General features: G+C 45.2%; 1 protein-coding gene and 1 long non-coding RNA gene across 3 annotated transcripts in view; one reads left to right on the plus strand and one right to left on the minus strand.

Annotated features, from left to right (window-relative positions):
- AMOT (angiomotin) overlaps nt 1-18818 on the minus strand; it is a 63880-nt gene extending 45062 nt beyond the window's left edge. The window contains exons 1-4 of one of the 2 annotated variants that reach the window (XM_006943935.5): nt 18386-18818; nt 10078-10150; nt 3627-3775; nt 811-1744 (exon numbers count right to left, since the gene is read on the minus strand). In XM_006943935.5, the coding sequence (XP_006943997.2) occupies nt 811-1682 (872 nt within the window). In that variant the 5' untranslated portion in view covers nt 1683-1744; nt 3627-3775; nt 10078-10150; nt 18386-18818. Of the gene's footprint in view, nt 1-810; nt 1745-3626; nt 3776-10077; nt 10151-18303; nt 18329-18385 lie in introns of those variants that run through there. The other variant, XM_045050551.1, reaches the window with a different exon arrangement.
- A 6014-nt stretch (nt 18819-24832) lies between these two features.
- The window catches only part of LOC123383468, an 80181-nt gene continuing 79019 nt past the window's right edge, over nt 24833-25994 (plus strand). The window contains exons 1-2 of the long non-coding RNA XR_006593226.1: nt 24833-25063; nt 25273-25385. This is a non-coding gene — a long non-coding RNA (uncharacterized LOC123383468). The remainder of the gene's footprint in view (nt 25064-25272; nt 25386-25994) is intronic.

Here is a 25994-nt window from a genome sequence, read left to right on the forward strand (position 1 = left end):
ACAACTGGCCTCTGAATAATTCAGAAGTCTATTTAGGAATAACTGAACATATGAAATAGTTCTCCTGAACTAATGACAAGTGGTAAAGAAGTCATGGGAACAGTATTCTTTCTGCATTTTAGCATCTGATCAAACTTCGATGTGACATGATGTGAATTTAACTCAGACATTAAAAATGAGACGGGCAACTAACAGACTCTCTACAGAAGAAAGATGGAGCGGTCCAGACTTCATGAACTGCAACAGAAGTACGAGGCAAGTAACATTCTGAACCTGCACATATATAGTTCCCCACCCTGCAGTAATATCGAGGTGTCTGTTTAGTGTCCGAAAGAATCCTAGTAATTCTGCAGAAAGATTCGTTCCTAAAAATAAGTGATGAGACTTTTGCGGAGGGGAGTAACCAAAAGTGACAGGATAGTCCAGACTAAACTGCAAGATAATTTGCCTCTGCTCCTCAAGGAAAGGCTTAACAACTCCCGAGAAGAGGAACACTGACCCTTCCTTCAAAATCCCGGGAGACAGGACAGCGTATCGCTGGAGAAATCAAGACTCACGTTCCTGCTCGCCCACTAGGCAGTTGGGGCCATGCTCAACCTATAAAGTCAAGGGAATGTTATACGGTACTAATTATGGCGGAAGAGGCTACAAATTCAGATTGTCAGGAAATTGACTAAGCCAGGGGCCAGCCATGCACTGCAGAGTTGGTTATACCAAACACCTGCCCATTCCTTCCCTTAAGATTCCCAACACACAGCAGAAGCTGGTTGGGGACGAGGCCAGGAAATGACAGAAAGGGAACTCTCTTACCTGGCTGCTCCATACTCAGGGGGATGCTGATACCTCATCAGTTGCCCCTCTGTTCTCCCTGGCTGGTTCAGACGATGCTCACTATAGAAGTGCCCTGGCTCTTGGGGCTTGCACACTACAGATTGGGGTGGCATGCCCTTGAAGGGATACTCTGGTGGGGGGCCTCGGTGTTCCAGGCCCTTCAGGCTATGCTGGCTGGGAGGTGGCCCTTGGGCCTTGTAGAACTCACTGGAACTTGTGGGATTCTTGTAGAGGTCATTGGGTTGTGGTGGGGAGAGGGGAGCGCTGGTAACAGGTGGATGGGCCTTAACTCCACTGGTGGCCAGTGACATCTGCATTAGTCGTTCACTCAAGGAGCGGACGTGTCCTTGCTTCAGGTCTCTGAGTCCTTCGTCCTGGTGCATCTTGCCAGGATTGAGCCGCTGAACTGATGGGCGTCCCTCGGTCCTCATCTTCTGGTTGGTGACTCCAGTCACATAGAAGGCAGCTCCAACACTGGCATGCTGTTGGCCCCGAAAGTACTGGGACTGGACCTTGGCCTCTTCATAGGTTGGGAGTTCTTCATTATTCTGCATTCGGGGGGAAAGCTGCTTCTCCATGATGATGTTTTCTGACTGGATTTCCTGTCCCTGGGGTTCCTGTCGAGCAGCATGAGCCACAAGCTGTTGGTGGTGGTCTTGGGGATTCAACACATCATTCTGAGGGCCTGGGTTCCCACTGCTACTGGGGAAAGGAGGGCCATTCCCTGTGGCTTGCTGGTGTATGGCAAGCAGGTTGCGATTCTCATTAGGATTGCCATAGCGGAGCTGCTCTTGTAGCAGACGCTGCAACACTGTGGTTCCTCCACTTGGCTGCTCTTCAGAATTTCTCATCTCTATTGCTGGTGGTGCCTTGTGAAGAGAGAGAGAAATTGGGCACCTGGGCTGCCCTTGACCTGGGAAGGGGAAACAGGAAGCTTAACACCCAGTTGATGGATAAGTCATTCCTCTAAAGGGGAAGAATACGGGTATTTGGGGGGTGAGGATTCCATTCCAGAGAGAATATAGAATTAATAGGTTAATTGTTGGTGACTCCTGGCTCTAGCACTGACGTGACGAGGAACTTGGGGGCATAAGAACTCACTGTTTCCTCTTTCACATAGCATGGGTTAGATATCCAATCTTGACTTAATTCCTAAGAGAACTGGGGAAACCTGGAGCAGTCAGGTAGGGTGACCAGAGAGGGCAATTTTCCTAGGTCCTTACTCAGAAGATTCATCTCTCCGTATTCTACTTAAATGAAAAATCCAACTCTTATGGCTGTGGTACTGGGGGCAGGCCAACAGGGAGAATTTACCCCATAGACAGGATCTGTAAAGCAGGCCAGCATGTGAAGGGAGCTACAAAAAGCCAAATAAATAACTAGGATAAATAAAAGGTGAAGAGAGCTTGGCTCGCACCGGATAAGAATGATCCCACTTGATGCAAATCGTTTTCTCTGATCTCATAAAACTCTGAAACACAGGTTTTGTTTTTTTTTTTAATCCTTTTTGTATTGTCCATTTTGGATTCTCCTTGGCTTAATAAGAGAAGGGCTTGAGATAACTGATATTGACAAAGTTTCTCTTTCAGCCATCCAGGAATAGTCATTGAGATTTTTTTTTGTTGTTGTTGGCTAGGGAAGAGCTTAAATGGGAAGCCCTCTTTCATTTGAAGTGTGCCTCTGACAGTATTTAGAAATTGAAAAATAAAAAGGTCATCCTTCTAGAAAGGGTACGATTACCTTATCCCTCCCCTTCCACACCACGACTAATTCTTCCCAAGGAAGAAATATGGGTTGAGTGAAACAGATTATCAATAGTAAGACGACTCAAGATTCAAATTCTAATCCTGATAGGGATTTACAGGGTAACCTAAGCAACTGATGCCTCTTTTCTTGTCTTGTATTTTCCCACCTGAAAAACTAGTAGTAGGGTGAACTCTCCCCAACCCTCTGTCTCTCCCCCTCTCTCTCTCTTTGCATGGTATAGTACACACAAACTCATTAGAGGCTCATACAATTTTTGGACAGAGTCTGTCATGTGAATACTGCAATTCAATATATTCAATAATGAAAGTTTTACTCTAAAGGTCTCGAGCAGTGTTGGAGAATGGGCATGATGTCGCACAAAAAGTCGCCGTAAAGGTCAACCTAACCAGCCTCAGGTTCTTAGATGAGAACTCTGGAATCCTGGCTTCCAGGCTCTGATTTCTATGATATTAGACAGCCTCCAGTCTCTCTGGAAACATGATCCCTTTCCTTCAGTCCTGCAGGGAATGACCAGAAGATGTGTATGGTAGATAGAAAAAAGGTCATCTTCTTTTTTGTACCTCTCGCGTGATTATTGCTGCCTGGTTTCCAGTTGTTCTAAGGAGCAGTTTGACCCCACAGTTAACCTCCCAAAGGCTCTTTTTTAAATCCTAATAATCATATTCTTTGGGGAAGTGTGCCCCAAAGGGCTGAGCAACCAGCCCTGTCCCTCCTTCCCCGTGGCCGTCTGTGACTCCTGTATTTAAACTGTCAGACTGGGATTTTCTGAGAGGCTGACAAGCATAACATGTAAATTTCTTTTGGTGCCTTTAAACTGAAAAGATGACTACCAAACTACTTTTCCCTACAAGGCAGGGAAATGCAGAAATTGAGCTGCCCCAGACCCTGAAAGCATACCACCCCCTCCCATTCCACACCCGCCCCACCCTGCACACACACAGGCTCGCACTCACACACAGGCGCACGCGTGCACGCGCGCGCACACACACACACACACACACACACACACACACACACACGGTCCATACCTATTTCTGCTTTCTTTTAGGCTTAAAGCCTTGATCAGGATAGGGAATTCTCGCTTATGAGCAGCTCCAGAAACCGCAACGGCAGATTCCCTCTCCCCTAACACTCAGGTTCAGGGTAAGCGCCGCCAAGAGTCCAACCACTGGTCACTCTGAAATGTTCAGGAGGGGGAGGGAGGGAGAAATAAAAACGTCGTTTCTATTTTGCCACCAATGGCCAACAGTTAACCAAACCAGTCCTTCCAAGGGAATGACTTCTCCTCCCAGGTGTTTGCCTTTTCTATGAGTGGCAGAGTCCATTTCCATTAGGGGAGAAAGAAACCTCACTACCAGCACCTGTGTTCAGGAGGTCAGCCAGTCTCCAGAGGAATCCAAATGTTCAGGTCCCAGACTGGCAAAGATTGCTGCTGCTTCCATTCTGAGTTGGCATGGCGGGACATGACAAAAGACACAACCAATGTGACCTTTAGGGTGAGACCTTTAAACACATCCCAGAAGGGAAGGCAGTCATCAGATGGTAGATTTTTGGCCAAAAAAAAAAAAAAAAAGAAAGAAAGAAAGAAAAGAAAAGGGGGGGGGGAGACAGTTAAGCTCCAAATTAAAAGCCACAGCCTCAGAGGGGCAGAGGAAACCCAAAACTTCCTTTCAACCAAATCATTACGTATTTATTGCATACTGGCCATTCCAGACATTTGCCAGCCTCCTGCTAGACACAAGGAAGGAGGGAAAAGATACACAACGGATAGGTCCTGCCCTCCCAGAGCTTACAATCTGATTGACGGCTCATGCGTTCTTCGCAGCACATGGTACCGACTGTTCTCCAAGGACAAGATGCCTCCACTTGCTTTCTCAGCATTTCCACTGCCCAGGAGCTCCCCGAAAGGAAACTACTAGACTCACATTAGAAAGACTAGATGCAAACACCCACCAGATGTGGATTTTGATAGTCCTTGTTCTGAATTACTGGGTTAACCCCCCGCAAAGCCCTGCAGGCCCAACCGAGCTGGTTATAAAACTGAGGAGTTTGTGTTTAGGTGAGACACACATCATCCACATTCCTATTTTCTGTCCCAGCCTCGCCATGACTCACTCCTGTCACTCAGAGGAAAGGCTTTCTTTAATCCACATCAGAGATGCCATTTGAGGAGCAAGGCAATGCAAAAAGGAAGCACACAAGCGTCTCTGTATTTTGGGAGCCTGTCCAAAACATCCAAGTTTAAAAAAAAAAAGCCACAAAACCACACAGTGATTAATTTAACATTATTTCCTTGCGATGTTGCCAAAAATAAACTGAAGAGATACAGCGTGAGCAAACACGGATATTTGTCTTTCCATCTTGTTTTGGCCCAACATATAATCCCAATCATAACCAAAATCATCTCCGATCTGCGAGGTAATTATTTTAGGGTGTCTTCCCTAATTTCAAAGCAGAGGAACAACTTCTAATTGGAATCGAAGCTGGACTATTAACAGAGTGTAGTAAATAACACCGTGCTTCTATTGTGCGATTCTGAACAAAACAGTTGTCTTTTTTTTTTCCCAACCGAAACATGCAGAAAACAGCCTGAGGCCTTTAAACTTGAGCCCCTGGCGAGAAACCACCATACAATTATTTTCCAGGACTATTTAGATTCTTCATGCCGATTTTGACTGGTTTGTTCCTCATCCCTAGCTTCTCACAAAGAAAACTTTACTTGTCCAAAATCTTACTCTCTTCCCTTAATTTTGTCCCCTCTCCTCCATATCCTTTTCAAAACCCAAATCACTTTATGTCAACCGGACACAGATTGGCCCTCCCCACTACCCCGCCCCCTGGCCTTTTTTGTTTCTGTCTAAAAGAGGAAAAGAAATCAGCCTAAGAAAAGAGCTTTGCTGATTCCTCTCCAATTTACAGATTTTTTTTTTTCTTCAGGAACTTATGTTCGTCTACATGTTAAGAGTCACATAAGAAGGAAAACACTAGTCCATTTATTTATTAGCAAAAGGAAACAAAAAGATTCCTCGTCTCGTGCGCAGGAACTAAAATAGTATGAACTCTGCAACCTTCAATCTGCCCACACCTTCAATCATGCCACTGCCAGGGTTGTGACATCATCTTCAATCAATAAAATAACCTTGTTTCTCCTGGACAAACAGGCTGTCCCTGAGAATATTTGATAGGGGAAGAGGAGATATCCATGGTTCTCTCTCTAAAAGTACGATTTGAATCTACATGTTCAGCTCTTATGTAATAACAACAGGGGAGCAGGGCCAAGCTAAATTCTTACTATATCTGCAGTCATTGGACCCTCCCAGTATACCTCAATCAAACACAGTTTTGGCTGAACCAAAACCCATTAGTGAGAGCCCAGATGCTTCCCAAGCCAAGTCCCAGAAAACCCACACTACAAGGTGGCCAGAGCAGACCAAATTCCTACCCTTCAAATAAGCTGTGAAATTATGGCTGCAAGATCTTTCTATCCCTCCTCCCTCCTGTTCCTAGTGTTCCCCCCACCCTCACTCTGCCAACCAAGATGAAGGTGTAAGTCTGGGATACCTGTTTCTCTGCTAAATCTCGGTCAATTTGCTCCATATGATTTTACTTCCAGCTAAATGGAAAGGAGCCAGTTCAAAGCTTCCCCTATGTGTACGCATCTACGTGCATATATCTGTGCAGAACACACACACACACACACACACACACACACACACACACTCCCACACAAAGAGAGAGGCAAAACAGCCCCCTGAATTCTCTCGTGTCCTCTCAGGTTGGTTGATGTTGTGTCCTGAAGTGTCCTAGAGAACACCTTTCCCAACAGTCTTGCAATCCAGGATACTAATTCACTTCCTTTGGGATGTAAGAAATAATAGTGCCTTTGCTCTAACCTTTCAATGGGTGACACGCAGGCAGTATAAACACCAAGGATAAGAGCCTGGACCTAGATTCACACTGCTGAAGTTCAAATCTCGGATCTATGGGTTATTAGCTGACCTCATTCATTTCTCTTGACCTCTCCAAATCTTATTTCATCATCTTCAAGATAGGGATAACAGTGCTGCTACCTCCTAGGGCTGTTATAAACATCAAGGGAGGTAATCCATGTAAAATACGAAGCACAGAGCCTGGACATAGTAAAGGCTCAATAAAATATGTCTATCAATGTTATTTCAAAGTGGCCCTTTATCTAGAAGACCCCAGCAATTTTATGAATTAAAGTTTTTAGTTGTCTTTAAAACCTTTATTTGCCACGCAGTCTTTGTGCATGCAGGGGTTCTTAGATCAGCAGAGGCCAGAACTAGAAAGACTCTTAGGAGACCATCTAGTGGCCCAACTCCCTCTTTCTGTATAATGAAGGTGCTAGAGCTTGACAAGTGTTGGAGCCAGGGCAATGGTCCTTCCACTCTAATATATTATCTAGCATATTAGCTTCTGTGTAGAAGACGCTTAATAAATATTCATTAAATTGAATTGGCTCTGGTTTGAAGAGACAATAAACCTGGCTCACTACTTACTACCACCAATTTTCCAATTCCATCCGAAGTAAAATGTTAATGGCGGGAGGAAAAATTCAAAGAGGGAAGACAGAAAGATGTGTGTAGTTAGAAGTATGGCAGAAGGACCTTGCAAAATCTTTCCTCTTTAGGCCAAGATCAGCAGGTGGGTCGGAGAGTAACATGAACCTCCACTGATCAACCATTTCCAGGCCTATGTTCTTGATCTGGTCAATGTCATAGCAACTTGGAATTTGCCCTTACTTTAGTCTAGCACGGACTTAAGAAACCGAGTTTGAGTTGGCCCCACCTCTTCGCTTCTAGCTCTACCTCTATTTAGATTATGTTGTAAGATTATTTTAAGAACCACAACAAGGCCTTCGCATTTCCAAATCTTACTGACAATCAGGGTCAGTTATCTGTTTTTGAGATGGTAACTCAAAGGTGTGGTCAACTGGGTCCCACTTTCGCTTTTCTGTACTCTAAAGCAATTAACTTGAACATGTTAATAGGCAATGGAGATGATTAACCCTGAAGTGTACATGAGCAGTGGCATATTTAGGAACAAGAACACTGTTGCCATCACCATGCCACCTCCCTCCACACACACCCATTCCGTGGGAAAAATAGAGCACATCATCACATCCCATTTCTCCTTGCCTCCGAAAAGGGATAAGTCGCCCATGAAATCAGACTGAGCATAAACTGAGAAAAGTTTAAGACTATACCTAGAAGCTGCCTACTTTACCAAATTCCTATCTTCGGTGGTATACTACTCACTTTTAGTTTTGTTTTTACTTTCTTTTACAAGTAATGTAAACGCAACAGGCAAATATTTGTAACGAAGAGGAAAACATCGCTCACAATCCCAGTACCTCGAACTAAACATTGTTACCAATATAGAACACTTCCTTTAGTGTTTTCTGTGTGTATTTGTGGTTTTACAAGGCCATGAGATATTAATGTACACAGGAGTTTGGATCCTACATTTATTTCACTTTGTCGTAAGCGCTTTCTCCATGGTGTAGACAGCAGTGTAGACTTCACAACAAACATTGCCATGACTGTGTAACTGTCCCTTACATATGTGTATCAAGATTCACTTACCCATTCTCCAATTGTTAAGACATTTAAATTGCTCTCAATTTTGTGCTACTCTAAATAATGTTATAAAAACATCTTGGAGACTTGGCCTTTTGCAACATTTTGGATCTGCTCCTAATGATAGAATCCCAGAAGTGAAAATAATGGATCGAGGTACTTAAATGACTCTAGACAACCCACTACAAAAATAAAACTAGCAAAACACCAAAGCCCCGTGAAATCTCTCCGTCATTTAATGAAACTTTCTCCTCTCCCATTTTTCCACCAGGGCAGAGCAGGACTCCTGGGAGGGAAAGAAGCCAAGAGAAGCAGTGTAGTATCCCAGTGACTTGCGAAATGGCAGAGTGGAATGTGGGCTCCCCTGTGAAGCCAGCTTGCATGCACTTGCCCCAAATTGCCACCCGGCCAAGAAGCTAATTAGTAAAAGCATCAGGTGGGTGAGAACAGGTTCATGGCCTGTAATGGCTTATATCATGTTTCATTTTTGCCCTTGGAAAGATCTGACAGTCAGCTTGAAGACATTCAGTTCTAATGACCCAGCCTGCTACATTCTGAGAATCAAATTCGTTAGTTTTCGGATACCGATCTTCAATATATTGTAAAGGGTATTTTTCTGTGTAGACCTAAGTATACACGACCAAGGAGCCTATGTGTGGACCTCTATTTTCGGCCCCAGTTAAGGTGCCGCATTGAAGGTCAGCTCTGTTTAATATTATATGACTAAGTGGCACCTGTCTTAAATGGTCAATGTGTTATAGACAGATAAGCAGAGAAGGCAACAGGCCAGAGATGCCCTGGCTTAGCAAGAGCAGACACAACAGGCATTTCTTTCCTGGGCTGCTTAGTCAGAGCTCTCAGAAGAGGGTAGGTCCACTTTCCACCTTCTCCTTGAAGGCTGTTCTCTAATCCTTCTCGATCTTCCCTCCGCTCCCAACTGTGCTCGCTATGGAAAATTAATTCTCTCCCCTTGGTGTTGCCACTGGACTTTGCACACATCTCTATTGCAGCTCTACCACACCGTATTTTCCACATTTATTGAGCATTTACTATAGCCAGGCAATGGATAGCTCCTAGGGTGGATTAAAAAAGAAATAAACCAGAGTCCAGTCCTCCAGAAGCTACTGGTCGAGCAGAGGGGGCACAATCCAACAGGAAACACAGAGGACCCTGCAAAAAACTCTGGGCCACCTGAGCAAAGCTTCCCAGAGGAAAAGACCAATGAGCTGAAGATGAGACATCTGATAACCAATTTGATAACTGGGGAAGTTGGAAAGGGAGGAGCCAAAGATAGGCCCAGATATATCTTTGAGAGGCATTAGCATATGGATAACAGGTAAGGTCAAAGAGTGGGCTGGAACATGTAGGGCAAGGAGTAGAGCAGAACCAAGGATGAAACTAACGATGGACCCTTGAAACAATCATTCAAGGGTAGGTACTCTGCAAATGTGGTAGTGAGAGAGAAATTTCTTGATTTACCTCATGGCTTCCCCCACCCACCCACCCATAGATCTAGATGTTGGAATACATGCTCCAGGTACAGAAGTCCCCAGTTGCAATGCAGAGAAAGAGAAACCGACGGAGAGAGACAGAGACAGAGACAGAGACAGAGAAGCTAATTTTGTCTTTTAAGCTTCTAAGTACCAAGGCAGAAATTGGAAGTTGCCTGACTGCAAGAGATTAGAGGTCACGGGCTGGGTGCATGGTTTTCCTCCGTACCCTTCCCAACACCTAAAACGTTGACTGGCACATAAAATATGCAGAAGGGTTGCATACTGCATACTGAGTAAATCGCAACTTCCCAAAGACTTTGCTAGAGGCAACAGAAGGAAGACAAGGAATGAAAGACAGAGAATAGCAAGAACCATAATTCTGTTACCTTTAGTTTCTTAGCCTTTCTTCCAAGGAGACAAAGTCTCTTTCCCTTCTGCTAGTTGTCCTCCTCAGCAGCTCTGTGAGGAAATAAAGGCAGATGTGATTAATTCCATTTTACAACTGGAGAAACTTAAGTCCAGTACAGATAGCTCATGATAACCAATTTGACCAAGGTTTCACTGTGGCTGACTGGTGGAGCCAGGATCAGCACCCAGGTCTTGTGACTTTCCTGCTCTGTGCTGGGTTACTAGACACAGAACTCTATGGAACTGACTCTCCAGGGTTTTTTTTTTTTTTAATGTTTATTTATTTATTTTGAGAGAGAGAATGAGAGAGAGAGAGTGGGGGAGGGACAGAGAGAGAGAGAGAGAGAGAGAGAGAGGGAGAGAATCCCAAGCAGCCTCTGTGCTGTCAGCACAGAGCCCAAGTCAGGGCTTGAACTCACAAGCCGTGACATTAAGACCTGAGCAGAAATCAAGAGTCGGTCGCTCAACCAATGGAGCCACCCAGGTGCCCCGACTCTCCAGTTCACAAGAGAAATTCGCCACGAAAGCCAAATTCTCTCGGGACTCTAACAGTATCGTGAGCAAGCCAGTGCACTGCACCTCTAAGAAAATACCTAAGACGTTTCCCCATATCAACACCAGAGTGGTTAAATGTAATTTGCAGTGGTGCTGCCCTAACATCATTAAGGGTTCCCTGTTCTGCTGTAGCACTTTTGAAGGGAGCCCCATCTGCCTTCGGTCTGGTTTTTGTGTCTGAGTGGGGCTCAGGTGCTGACTGCAGGTGTGGCATCCAGCAGGTGCATGGACAGGAGCCAGAGTTTCATATCTTCATACCAAAGGGCCTGAGTCACTCCCCAAAGGCAGCCCCTCCTTCTCACGCTGACTTGCAGGCCCCGAGAAGCTGTCTTGACTGAGTGGCCACTGCAAAACTAAATCTAGACTCTGCCTTCCCAGGAAGGCCTAGGGTAAAATCAGTTAAAGGTGCAAATCACAGGACCCAGCCAAGTGTCCCATTCTCTGAGACTAGTGTAGGCATATGCTGCGGGCACAGCATCATAGCATCAGGGAGTATACGTACAGAATGACTGTCCCCTACTAGTTTTGGAGAAAAGGAGGACCGCAGCAGACCCATGTTACGTATTTAGCTACAGAATTCTTATTCTACTCCAAATGGCCCTGAAACTTCATAAGCAAGTATTCATTCCCCTAAAAAAGACAGAGTACAGTAGAAAGAACACAACAGGAACCCTGCCCTCCAGTGCCCATCGTGACCACACTCTTTCAGGCTGCCAGGAGACAACCACTTAGCCTAGTCACAAAAAGTACCAGATCAGAATAGTCATTGCATTGCTCTCAAGGAAGCCTGAGAGCCTGAGGCAGACAGAATGCTCTCGGGGGTGGGGGGGGGGGGGCAGTCATCCAAACTTTCTTAGCTCCAAAAATTGTTTACTTTAAAAAAAATTGCCTCCCCTCCCCCCAAACACACACACACACACACACACACACACACACACACACAGCAAAGAGAAACTAATTGCGGAAAAAAACCACAAATGTTACCTTAATAAAATGGTTTATTGTCATTCACCGTATTTCTCCAATTCATATGGGAAACTCAGATTCATAAGCTTTGGTTTATAGCCCGTGATCCAAAACGTAAAACTGGTTACTAAACTAAAATGTGATCACTGTATATAAACAGAGTGAGACAAAAATCCGAACTGAAAACCTAAATGTAATAAAGTGGAAATTAGATTTCTTCAAAATAGGCTATCTAAATAATTTTCCCCATCTGTGATTTTTATCTTACTTTAGTGTCACATGGAAAGAAGTGCCATTAATTCAATGCGAATCCTGCCCCTTGAAAACAACCAAAACGAGTAAGTGATGTACTAATTAGCTTTCTAATGGGGAAGGTTTTAATTGAACTCTTCTCTAACAACCTTCATCAAAGTTTCCAGGGCAACTTCGTAAAAGGATGTCAAACCTGGCCCATATTTTTATCTCCTTAAAAATAATTCTCGATGCACAGAAACACAGAAAGCTTATTTCTCTTCAATGCTGTTAACACTCAGGCCACTACATTTTCTGATGTCAGCAATCCCCTTCCCACAAATATTCCAAGTATGCACCACCGTCATTCTCCTTTCAATTATGTGGTTTCTCTTCTCCTTTACTGATTGAGTCCAGGCCTCTCGGATAATGAGAAGCATGTGCAGCGAAAATATGCTCTTAAAAAACACATACATCAGTTTCATCTGCATTATGAAGGGGGGAGATCATTTGTCCATATCAAAAGGATCAGAATGTGAAGTTTGCTATGGGACACATAAAGGAAAAATAGATCAGCACCAGCACCTAAAGTTGGGGGGCAGTTATGGTGATCTGAAGCAACACCAATAAGAATAAGGGAGACCCCCCCAAATCCACCCTTTCTAGCTTGGCCACATTTATATTTAATGTTATCTTAATGTTGCTTTGGGGGGTATTTGAGTTCTGACATACACATGGAAATGAGCCACGAATTGTACAGCAAGCATAAATATTCCATCATTAATAAAAACCAGCTGTGTATAAAACACTACAATGGCTGGGTTTCAGTTACTGGCTATCATCAGTATGTGTCACAAGCAAATATTACTCAAAACTTTCTCCCTTAAGACACACACACATAGACACACTCACACACACAGACACACGCCGAAATTTGTTTTACCCTTTTTAATCTTTTGGAAGAGCTTTGAAGAACTCACTGATCTCTATGGCACATTTCAACTGATGTCTCTTTTTGAAGCTATTTTTCATCACCCTGGAAGATGCTAGAGTCCTCTTATTCGAACTTCAACTTACCCCATAGAAGGAAAATGTTTACTTAAAAAAAAAAAAAGCCAAGAGGGTCCATAACATAAATGTTGGGATGATCAATCATAGTCAAGTAAGGCATTGGGGCACCAAGGGGCACTGTAAGTTATAAGAGAGCAAAGCTCATTAAAAGTGAACACCTGCTCAGGACCTTATAATAAGCCTTCTCTGCCTTCATGCAAACACCTTTCATCCAATGACCTCAAAGCATGTGTCCAATATGAAGCATGCCTAAACACCTCTGTGAGGTATTAATATCCCTGCTTCCCAGAAGGGTAACTGAAGCCCAGAGCAGCTAATTCATTTACCCTTGGTCACATGACACGTCAGAGAGGGCTGGGCACAGAAACCCAGATCCTGGCTTCAAGTCACAGAGTCTACTGCTGTTTCAGGGAGTTGGGGCAATAATGAAAGTGACTTTACAAACGTCAAGAGCAGCCTTACAGAGTTAAAAAAAAAGATAATTTTCAAAAATTATCTTACGAGATATTAGCAAATACCTCCATCTGCATCTCCCCATGAATACATATCATAAAAAAACGTACTTAACTTGGAACTTTCTAAGTACAAAAAATCCATACTTCACCTTCCTCTTCTGGTTAAAGGTACTTAATCTAATTTATGATGAGCCACTGGTTTCCAGGAATGAATTCATCCAAAATGGAGATCACATGTATATTATGCCTTCTCTATCAAAGGAAAATGAAGGGACCACGTACCTGAGCTTTCACTATACAGTGAAGACCTCAAATGAAGAGCCCATTGAGAGCCCATTGAAGAGCCCAAATGAAGGCAGGAGCCGCACCTACATGTCTTCAATTGTCCCAAACCCTTAGTTTCCTTACGATTTTTTTAGTCTAATTTAAACATATTATTTTCAAAGCTATGAAACAAAACATTTGTGCCTTCCTGCTTTTCCTTTCTCCTTGGGGAAATTGTATAGTCTACCCAAATTTGTACTCTCTTGATGGGATATCATGATACAGTGATTTAAGAATTCATTCCTAATGATTTAGACAAAGTAAACAGTGAACCTTAGTTGTCTTTTCGCTTAAAAAAATGGGGAGGCGGGGTGCCTGGGTGGCTCAGTCGGTTGAGCGGCCGACTTCGGCTCAGGTCATGATCTCACGATCCGTGAGTTCGAGCCCCGCGTCGGGCTCTGTGCTGGCAGCTCGGAGCCTGGAGCCCGCTTCGGATTCTGTGTCTCCCTCTCTCTCTGCCCCTCCCCTGTTCATGCTCTGTCTCTCTCTGTCTCAAAAATAAACGTTAAAAAAAATTAAAAAAAAATAAAATAAAAAATGGGGAGCGGTAACAGGAGGTCAACGGAATAGACTTAACAGCCTAGGTAGATACACGAACACCCCTAAATTACAGAAACGTTGAGGAATTACTTATTAAATCTGTTAGTCTCTCCCGGCATTTCAAGGAACAAACATACGCGATTCTTCACGCGTACTCAGTCAGGTTCTGACTTCATTCTTCCACATGGGTTTACAAAACTAAGTCTTAGTTGGGCTCTTATTTGAAAGAAACTTTGTAGATTTCTATGACCCCTCCCCCCCCCCACAACTATGTAAAATTCATGTTAAGTACAGAAACAAGGGCATGAGAGGAACTAGGAAAAATGTAAGCGGGTGATCTGTTAGGACAGGATTCGTGATGAAGTTCTGGGCAGGATCTTAGCTTTTTAATTTGATATGTTGTTAAGATACAAAACACAATGCATTTATATTGCTATATCCTTAGAGGCTTTTTTTTTTTCTTTTACATCCAGATGACTACCTGATTGTATTTCTAATGACTGCTGCACCTCATTCTGGTACGAATCATTCACACTCACGTCCCAAGTGGAGGTCTAGGAAGGGAACCATAAACTTCTCAGAACTGGTTCTCAAAATCACCTTGTCCAGCTCCTCACAATGCACAGAGGACTTGCCAAGGACAGTAAACTGAGTTAGAGGTGGGCTTACAGCCCACGTCCCATGCACCAGCAGGCTCACTAGGAAAGCTTATTGTAGATTATCCGATGAAAAACGGCACCACGTGACGTCACTTACCAGAAGCAATTTTCTGGACCCTTGGGTTATTCAAATACAACAACCAGCATTAAATTTCTTTACCTCTATGAGGCAGAGTCCCACCGTCAGACTTAGCAGTGTCTGTGAAGTCTGATTTCTTTCCAGAAAGTCATACCACCTCCCATCTACAAGTGGTTGTCCGCTGGAGCTAAACGTGGCCAGCATTATTACAAGCCAGAACGATCTAGACAATTAACTCCATCCCATATAACAAAAAGATTTCAAAGGCCAAATAATGGCCTCACTTAACTCAAGCTATAATAATTACAACAAAATTCTAATGTCTTCCTTGATGCAATAAATATGTTTCTGAGAAGGCCCGGTTATAGTGAAGCTTTATATTATCAAGTCATAGCTCAAAGGCACTAACTAAGAAAGCTACTTCTTTCCAAGAAACCTGTAGTGGGTTCTTTTATAAAGCAAATGGCCTCTTATTTTCTTTCTTCCCCCCCCCCCTTTTTTTTTTTTTCAGTTCAGATTTTATGTGTTGTGTGTAGAAGGGGAAACTTCCCTCTTTTCTCCGGGTTAAAAGGGGTCAGGAGCCCACCATGGAGGAGGGCAGTGCAGTATGGGCAGCGTGTTTAATGCCCCCTTAGTTCCTTCGACCAAATTCTAACCTTTGACTTGGGGGTGGGACCCTAGATTTTGGACCAAAGTCCACAAAAGGCAGCAAGGAACGAAAAAGTAAGCAAGACTAAAGGCAACACGTCATAGAAAACCACCAACAAAAATTCCTGGGGACAGGAAATCAATAGAGCACAATTCTGAACAAATTGGTTTAGTCCCAAGCTAATTAACTTGTCAAGCAGATCTCCAAACCCACTGAATCCATGGGGGAAAGAGGTGATGTAATAAGAGATTTGGGAACATTTACCCATTTACCATCCTAAAAGGCTCAGCCACGACCACACACACCTCTGTCCACCCTTTTCAGTGGGTTTTAGCTGCACTTAATGGGTGCAAAGGACAATTTCTTCCAGACAGTCCCTAAGAATAGACTGTTCTCATGCATTCCAAATGCTCAGTCTCCATGGAAGAGGCTACCTGGCCACAAGCATTTCCCAAGAGGGAATATATCCTCCACTTCTCCTCACTGGTAACATCCCCTTCACTCCAACAAAACAAAACAACTTATAACCACCCTGAGAACTTTGGGGGACTTTCTTTGGGGGTAAAGGAAAAGAAACCTTAAGAGGGGAGTAGGAGAGTGTGAGAAACTCCTCTTGTTTCCAAATGGAAAAAGGCCTTAAAAAGCTGGATCAAAGGAAGAAAGGGGGGTGGGAGAGACAGGCTGCTTAATTACAAAGACACCCTTTTAAAGAAGGCACAGGCCCTGGGAGAGGGCTCTTGGGAGAGGGCTCTTAGGAGAGGCACAGAAGCAGATGTACCCACTTAGAATTCTGGCACTCAATGGGACCTCAAGGTCATAGCATCCATCCTTCTGTGTTCTGAATAGACTGTTCTTAAGGCATTCTAGAAAGCATCTGATTCGCTTTTTACAAAATTTCAGAAAATGCAAGTCCACAAAGTGCCATGGCTATACATTAGTCTCATAATCCCTACTTCACCAACCAGAAATGAGCTTTCAATTTCCAAATCCAAAATGGTATCGAGTATGAATTTTTAAATTTCCTCCTGAAATCTTTTAAATAGGTAAACCGATCCCCAACTTTCACATAAAAGTAACTACGTACAAGCATGGGCAGAGGTTTACTTCATAGCAAGCCATGAAGTTAGAAAAAGCACTTTCAATTTTATGGAGCCACAGACTTTTCCAAAGAAAGAAGTGTCTTAAAATGAAGTATGATGTAGTGCCAGAAAGTGTCTGTAAATGACACCGGATAAACCCATACAGAATAACTGGAACCTGAGTTATCATCTGTAAATAGATGCAACTACTCTACAACAACCTGGCTATTAAAATGTCCCAGGCCACTTATAAAATGTAGTTTGGTCAGGCCAACTTTTCCCTCCCAGCTGATCTGAAAGACGATAGCCTTTAAAATTGTCGCCCCGTAACGTTCCTTCTCTCCCTTCCTGCTTTCCTTTCCCCCATTAAAATCAACCAACACAATCATTTAAAAATAGAGCCAAATAATTGGTTCCCAAAGAAGCAATGGGTTGGTGACATCTTGGTAACAGGTCTTTGAAGACCACCATTCTTAGAAGTTTGCCACGCTTGCTCAACTGGAGATAGGTGGGAGATGGGTGAAAATTTATCCTGCCTCCAAAATGGTATTTCAAAGTATTCTTAGCTACTAAATGAGGGTGCTGAAAGGTCTAACTGAGAAGGCTTCACAAAGGCTGGCCCGGGGAAAGGACTTTTCACAAAACGTAGTTCAAGGAGACTTAAATCACCTTAGCCCTCCATTATTGAAGATTATGGTGACTAATTATCTTCCTCTCTGGATGGGAGATGAGGGTTATATTCAAAAGAGTTTTAAACACCTCCCAACTTCCACTCTTAACGTGGTGGTCCGGGAGAAGCGGGAGGAGGTAGGAGAACGAAATTAGACACTCCGAGGTGTTCTACAACTCTTTCTAAAATACATGCCAGAGATTGAAAATGCTATTTCCTCACAAACGTTTCCTTTCCTCTCATTTAACTGTATTTAGTTCTTTGCTGCAAATTATTATTATACTATCATTAGTGGCAATTTACCAGACTACAAAGACTGTCACTTTCCCTCTCACTTTTCCTTTCCTTTGTTTTCACATATCAATAAATCCACCTTGCTGTCGAAGTTCCAATGTACAGTGGCCAAGGCTTGGGACCCTCAAGGCACCTGCATGACCCTGCAAAACTCGTTACTAACATCTATAAAGCAGATAATGGGCAATCCCCTCCTCACCACCAAACACATACACACACACATCTACCAAAAGGAGTGTAGCATTGTAGATTACTCCTAGACTTTAAGACTTCAAGAATTCACAGCCCCCGGGGGAGGGGAGTGTGAGCCCCCACCTCGACTCTAAACACTTAGGAGGAACGCATCTAGCAATCTGAGATAAGCGCCCATAGACATTCCTCCTGAGGTAAATGTTGACCTGCAGTTCCCTCATTCTTTTTGTGCTTAATTACCTAGATACCTACAAGCACCCAAGGAGGCAAGGAAGGAAAAGTACCGTCAAGTAGTGGTACCCACTAGCATCTCCGTAGGACGGGAAAGGAGCGCACACTCTTTAACCCATTTAACTTGCTGCTCATCCTGGAAAACTCAAGGCCGGCTGCAAAGAAAGTAGAACACCCGGGCATCCCCACATGCATCTAGATCGACTCACTCACGCCGAGGGCACGATCAAGTTCATGCCACCATGGATTCCTGCCCCAGTTCCCCGCGAAAAGTAACCATGCGTCTCCTACCCCTGAAGGCACCGAAGACAAGGTGACGACTCTCTGCTCGCTCAAGTGGCTTCGGTCCCGGGCCGGAGGCCAGGATGGGCAGGGGGAAGCCCCAACTCCCGGCTGCTCCCCTCCTCGCTGCTCCGTCCGGGCTCTCCTTGGTGGCAGTGGACAGGCAGGATACCGGGCCGGAGGGTGGAGCAGCGGATGGTCGGAGGCAAGACAGACTGGAGGTGGGGGGTGGAGGGAGCGGTGAGAACTAAGAGAAGATGAGGCGAAAGAGAGCGGAGATGGAAGAATAAATCAGGGGGTCTACCAGCTTGAGCAGCCAGAAAGCTCCTCGGAAGGAAGGGGCGTGACTGCGATGAAGGCAGCTCCTGGGCAAAGGATGGGAGGTAGGGGAGGGGGACGAATGGGTGGCTTTTCTTCTTGCGGTGAGCGGCTAGGACCGCCCAGGCGTGGGGGGTGGACTAGAGAGGGGGGCGGAGTAGAGGGCGGGGAAAGAAGGGAGGGAGCCGGCCTGGACCCTGGGGAGGGGGGGGCGGGGGGCGGAAGAGAGGCGGGGCCAGGGGGCGGGGAAGTTTCAAACAATTGAACGGCGGGGTCCAGCCACTCTGGCTAAAGCGGGGGGTCCTAGCTCTAGTCTTCCCACTCGTGTGGCTTTACGCGCTTACTGTAGTCCTGAGAGGCTACGCAAGGACTGGCTGGGAGGAAGGAAAGGGTTCTGCAAAGACTACAATAATAATCTACGACACCAGCGGAGCGGAGTCGCGTGGGAGAGCCAGCGCGGCTCCCCGCCCCACAGCGGGAGGAAGAAACACAAATAATAGAAATGCTGAAGAGCAGCTTCTCGCCGTCTGCTCAAAATAATGCAGGAAGGCACAGCGCTCCTTCGTTTTCCTTCCCCTCTTGCTTCCTATGACCAGCAGGCCCCCACCCAGGTCGCAGCTCTGTGCGACACCCTTCTTTCTTCCTCCGGTCCCCTTAGCCTCCCCCTTCCCGCCCCCCTCCCCTTTGGCGGGCCGCGCTGGCGGCGGGGGTGGCGTGGGCGGGGCTCCGCGGAGTCTCCGCCTCCTGGGCGGGCTGGGAGGGCCGGCCTGGGCGGAGCGGGCCGCGAAGAGTAAGTCCCACCCACCCTTCTTTCGCCGCTACCGGTTGGTGAATCCCGGCCTAGGATTCGCTCGCGATTGGTCACTTGCGTCGTCCATCCGATCTTTTTGTCCCACCCGCCCTCAAAATTAATAAAACTAAACAAGAGACCATTGTCTAGCTTTCCGTTCTCCCCCAGCTACTGCTGAGAAAAGAAAGAGACGCTTGGTTTCTCGGTCTCTTAAGAGAGTGCGACAGTGTGTCCGGTGGCTCCCGTACACCTTTGTGGCACTGTCCGGCCCTCTGGGAATAGGTAGCTTTTCTTCCCCCTTAATTCATTAAGCCAGGAAGGGTAAAAAGTACGTGAAGTGTCCGTGTGATGTTCGCAGTTCCAGGCTGCGAACAAATGATAGTGCCTGAGAACACAGAGAGTTGAGAACAGCATCCTGGGGACATTGAAAACCTACCATTTTACATCTGGGGAACAAAAGCACAGAGAAACAGCAGTGTAGGGGGTAGCAGAAATACATGGAATTTGGAACTAAAGGAAGAACTCCTTTTGGACTGTGGCACTTACCAGGTACTTGTGCGACTTTTAAGTCGCTTAACTTTTCTGAACCTTAATCTCTCCATCTGTAAAGAAAGGCTGTAAGACAGCCAATTAACCTAGTGACGATGGCATATGAAAATAAAATGAATTGTGTGTGTGAACTCTAAACCACAGAGCACCCCATACGTGTGTGTCTTCCTACTTTTGTGTATGTCACATGGTGGAGAGTCCCACCTGTGTCCCACAATCAACTATTCTGTTCATCTGTTTCAAGCATCTGCATCCAAGGTGTGTAGGTTTGGGGCTTTATTTTTAAAAGTCAGCTCTTTTCCTACAGTTTTTAGGGGGGATATGAAGTTAGATCCCTGCAGTTAGAATAATAAATTAATCCCTTTTCTAACCAGGGTGGGTGAGATTTCTCTTTTCAACAATTCTGCAGTGGCGCCACAACGTAAATCTATTGTGGTGCTGGGACTGCAAGAGGAAATCATGCTGTGTATCTCCAAAGTGAAGTTGAGAAAACAAACATGAGGGAACACTCACCGTGGAAGTCACCCTTCGCCACAGATCTAAATTTCCTAGAAAACCTTACAAGGAGGAAAGGAGCCTAGGGGCGCCTGGGTGGCTCATTCAGTTAAGCGGCTGCCCCTTGATTTTGGTTCAGCTTCTCACCAGGTTTCATGAGTTCCAGCCCAGAGCGAGACTCTGTGCACTAACCATGTGGGGCCTGCTTGGGATTCTCTCTCTCTCTCTCTCTCCCTCTCTTTCTCTCCTTCTGACTCTCTGTCCCTTCGCCCCTCATGCTCTCTCTGTCTCTCTCAAAATGAATGAATGAATAAATAAATAAATAAATAAATAAATAAATACACTTGTAAAAAAGGAGGAAACAAGACTAATTGTAAAGGCCTCGACAATCCAGGGTTATTATCGTGAACTCACGCCACTGAAAAGGTGAAATCCAATTCAAGCCTGCCAAAAGGGAGCCCTCTGAGAGGCCATGGGTGAAGGCATGCAAGAGAAAATGTACTCAAAGGAGACACGATCTCACCGTGAATGGGGTCCCAGAATATAACGGGGTCCAGGAAAAGTAATCGGCTGGTGACATGTTGTGAGGTAACCTGGACATTCAGAATGGTCTGCTTGGGCTTCTCAGAGATTCAGAAGCAGGAACGTGGGCAAGATAGATAGATTCTTGGTGTAATTCAGGTTATGTGTGAGGTGAAGTTACTGGGGTGAGTTTTAAAAATTTTTTAATGTTCATTTATTTTTTAAAGAGATACAGACAGAGTGCAAGCAGGGGAGGAGCAGAGAGAGAGGGAGACACAGAATCTAAAGCAGACTCCAGGCTCCGAGCTGTCAGCACAGAGCCCGATGCGGGGCTCAAACCCACAAACCGCGAGATTGGGACCTGAGCCGAAGTCGGTTCGGGCACTCAGGTGCCCTGGGTTATTTTTAATGGGGAAAGTGAGAGGATTTTGAGTGTTAAAGACATGGAGGCATCTAGTTCGTGAAGCAAGGGAAGATTATTCCAGCCTTGTTATTTGGAGGGGTGGCCAGCAGAGCTAGACGGGGTGAGTGTAGGCAGCAGGCTACTACTGATCACAATAGCAACAGGAGGAAACTTGTTAAAATGAACAATGCTGATAAAATGGAAAAACTAGTTTATGCCCGTGGTAAAATCAGTACTGAACCAAATAGAGTTCCTCTCTACCACTCGGTTCTCATAGTCCCTTTGTCCCTTTCTCTCTATGCCTGTGTGTAATCTTCAAAACATATTATTTTCACACACACACACACACACACACACACATATACACACACACATGTTCCATTTTTGCACCTTATAAGTGGGGACATCAATCACAGCGCACCTTGCATTTCTTTACTCAGCGATGTCTCTTAAATATCTTTCCATCTCACGACAACTTCCTTCAACTTCGTTCTTTTCGTTCTTTTCCGTGATAGCTCAGTGTCCCATTGCACAAGTGTGCCCAAATTCTTTTATGCATTCCCCTACTGAGAGTCCATGTAGGCTATTTCCCCTCTTTTGCCATTACAGAAAATACTGGGAAGCCAATCCTGGTGGCAAAGGCATGGCGGCTGTTTGTAGAATGTCGGTCCCCAGCTTTGAATTCTGATGGAGTAGAGTGAGGGAGCCCTGAATTTAATGGTGGATCAGGCCGTGTGTGAGTCACTACTGAGGCCTGTGGCAAACAACAGGTTTCTGGGTACCCGAGCTTGGCCCAGGTCTTCAAACGTCTTAGGTGTTCCTTCTCTCCCGCCACGCAAGACTTCCTTTTGTTTTCACCCTGAAAACCCTTCAGTTTGTTTAAACTGGGTTTGAATTTAAACCTACGCTTCTTTGCCAGTTCTACTTAAAAGGTAGGGGGAGGGGGAAGCCAACATCAACAAACATTGATCGAGCCCCTATTATGGACCGGACTGAAAAAACAAAGAGGGATGAGGCTTGGCTTGTGCCTTCAAGGGTGTATAAAGAAAAAGGCAACTAACACGCATATGCTAAGCGCTAAATGAATGGGATTGACAGTAAAAGCTGTGGAAGTTGAGAGCGGGGAGCGAAAACTCGTTCCAGAGAGTGAGTTTATACAGCAAAGTATGCCACACGCATTTAACTAATCCCTAGAGCATCCCCCGTGTCTTCATATCCTGACTATAAAATATGGAGAGGCCTCGGGGGGATACCAGGAGAATTAACCACTCACCGAAAAACACCTGTGTAAAGACACTGAGTTGCCTAAGTGCATTAAGACCCTCCGTATATTAATAATGGGTATAATGATCATTTTAAGCTTATGAATAAAGAGCCTCTACGCCAAACCACCTGTCCTGTTTGGCCCTATCTTCCTCCAATAAAATGCAACTCCTCATTTAACAAGGCAATAAAAATCAGTGTCTACGCTCTTTAAAAAAGGCAATTTAAAAAATCAAAAGTCTCCCTTAAAAACATGCTAAGTGAAAGAGGCCCAACACAAAAGGACAAACGTATGATTCCACTTAGGTCAGGGGCCTAGAATAGGCAAATTCAGAGAGACAGAACATCGCGTAGTGACTATCAGGGCCCAAGGGGAGGAAGGAACGGGGAGTTGCTGTTTAATGACCACAGTTTCTGTTTGGGAGGATGAAAAAGTTCTGGAAATAGATTGTGGTGGTGGTTGTACAACATTTGGAATGTATTTATTGCCACTGGGTTGCATGCTTAAAAATGGCTAAAATGATAAATTGTACTTTATGTGCATTTTTACCACAATACAAAAAATTTTTAGGGGCGCCTGGGTGGCTCAGTCAGTTAAGCGTCCACCTTGGCTCAGGTCATGATCTCCCAGTCTGTGTGTTCGGGCCCCGCATCGGGCTCTGTGCTGACAGCTCGGAGCCTGGAGCCTGCTTTGGATTCTGTGTCTCCCTCTCTGCCTGCCCCTCCCCTCTCTCTCTCTCTCTCTCTCTCTCTCTCTCGCTCTCGCTCTCTCTGGCTCTCTCTCTCTCTCCTCAAAAAAAAACATTATAAAAATTCTTTAAAAAAAATTTTTTTAAGGTAACAACCCTCAGGCACGGTGTCAGATGACAAGACCAGTGACAGAGGCTGCCTTCTTCTTGGCAGCAAAGGGGGCAGGTTGGTCAACACCATTGGAAATGCAGGCCCAGTGTGTCCAGGATTTCTGATTTTTCAAGAGAAACCAGAAGTGAAATGTTCTAATGTAAAATTTCTTGGTTTTTAATTTTGGCAATTAAGAAATTTTTCAATTTTAGGGGCGCCGGGGTGGCTCAGTCGGTTAAGCGTCCGACTTCGGCTCAGGTCACGATCTCGCGGTTCGTGAGTTCAAGCCCCGCGTCGGGCTCTGTGCCGACAGCTCAGAGCCTGGAGCCTGTTTCAGATTCTGTGTCTCCCTCTCTCTCTCTGACCCTCCCCCGTTCATACTCTGTCTCTCTCTGTCTCAAAAATAAATAAACGTTAAAAAAAATTAAAAAAAAAGAAATTTTTCAATTTTAAAAAATATGATCTTTGTGTGCAATGTTTTTGCCCAGGGCACAGGAAAGGTAGGAAGGAGAACGTAGCTTGTAATCTATTCCTCAGTCCCTGGCTAGGTTCTTCTAGAGGGAAAGACCACAAAACCATAGTGCTTTGTACTGAGTGGCATTCTCCTCCACCCACCAAATCAACTGGGAGTGTGAAACGAGCACATCTTCCTCTAATTGCCTGGTGAACGACTAAATCATTTAAATGCATCTAGAAACAAAAGCGCGTACACCAGGGAAAAGAAATCTTAAGGGTTTATGGCTCCACGTAACTCTCAAAATATATCAGCCAAACCCTGAAAAGTAGCCTTCCTTCTTCAGGATCTCTCCTAAACTCTCCTATTTATTCGCAAGGATACTAGCCCTGAACATGCAGAAGCCAGCTGATCAGAAAATAGCAGCTTTATCTGAACGGGAAAGGAACAAAGGGACACATAAGCAATATGAGCATTGAGTTGAATGCTCTTCCTTTTGGATGCCTCCTCCCCCCTTCCCACCCTTTGCAAGCATATAAACATCGAGGCACGCAGACACACGCGCACGCGCGCACACACACACACACACACACACGCATGCACATGCACACAAACAGTCCAGACACAGGAAGTTTGAAGCCTGATCCATGTGTGGAAAACAGCAATGTGGGAATGCAGGAAACAACACCAGAACTGTGCTCCAAGGCCAAGACCTGCTCCAGCATCTGGGAGCCAAGTTACTCCTGGGGTACTTGTGGGCCCCAGCGTGTTGGAAGTAAATCGGCTGTAGAAAAATAAAGCTGCCTGCGAGATTATTCCCCAAGCACCTCCTAGGGTCCTGTTTGAGTAACCCGGGTTTGCCTCTTTATGATTTATGCAGGGCTTCACTTCAGCTTAACTAAATACCATATCTCCTTCAGCAGCTTGAGTTTCTGGAAAGGCCCAGACTGTCCACGCTCCTCAGTAGGGTTTGTTTGCAAAGTCCTAGGTTAGCTGGAGCAAGAGGGAGGTAGGAGGACCTCGGAACACACATCGAAGTCTGCACTCCAAAAGGTAGGTGGGGGGGATAAGAGAAAAGAATATGACTTAGTCAATGATAAAACACAAATCTCTGAAAGCAAGTCAGAGAGAAATCAAATTCCTGAGCCAGTTAGCTCTTTAAGCGTACAAAGTTAGCAGGATTTAAAGGAAGTCCGTCCTCTGACATTACCCTTTGCAAATAAACTCTTGATTGATTCGGCTCTCTCTCTCTGCTTCTGTAGCTGCCAGAGTGTCTGAGAGTTGTTATCCCGGTCGGAGGAGGCGAGGCCTGGGACTCGAGTGGAGATTTATCTTCCCTGGCACATTGCCCCACTTCCGGAACTACAGGGAGAAGGTAGGTCAATGCCATTCCGGTGTGATTTAAGGCAGGCCCACCCCGCCGTCCCCCATCGGCCTTCCTTTCCAGTCTGCCATGGTCCTGTGAGATTCACACAGGAAAGACCCTTGTTAAAGTGCAAATGTGTAACCTGGGAAGGGTTAAATATTAAGCCATCTTTGGTGTGCTCTCATGGAAATGGTATAGACTTTTGGAGTCACTAAAGCTTGGATTCCGGTCAGAGCCCCGGCACTTAGACCAGCGAGGTAAACAGCTTAACCACCCTGGGCCCTAGTTCCCTCCCGTGTAAATGGGGGCTAATAATTTTTTCCACCACGAGGAGTTGCTGTGAGTATTAAATGAAAGAACGCTTTTAGAGTTATCAATCACGATACCTGGCATTTGCCAGTCACTTAACACAGGGGGGGTAGGACCACAGGTTTGCTCAGCGGCCTGCAGGGTTTAAGGCCCTCATAATCGCTCTTCCCCACTAACCATGCTCAGAAGCGCAGTGTGGTACTAAGCACATGAGCTTCGGCACCCAAAAGACCTGGTGTCGTAGTCTTTGCTCCCCTGCTCACTAGCTCTGTGACCTTGGGCACGTTCGGAGCCTGTTTCCTCCTTTGT

Source organism: Felis catus, chromosome X (assembly GCF_018350175.1).
Source record: "Felis catus isolate Fca126 chromosome X, F.catus_Fca126_mat1.0, whole genome shotgun sequence".
In the NCBI taxonomy this organism is placed as follows: domain Eukaryota; kingdom Metazoa; phylum Chordata; class Mammalia; order Carnivora; family Felidae; genus Felis; species Felis catus.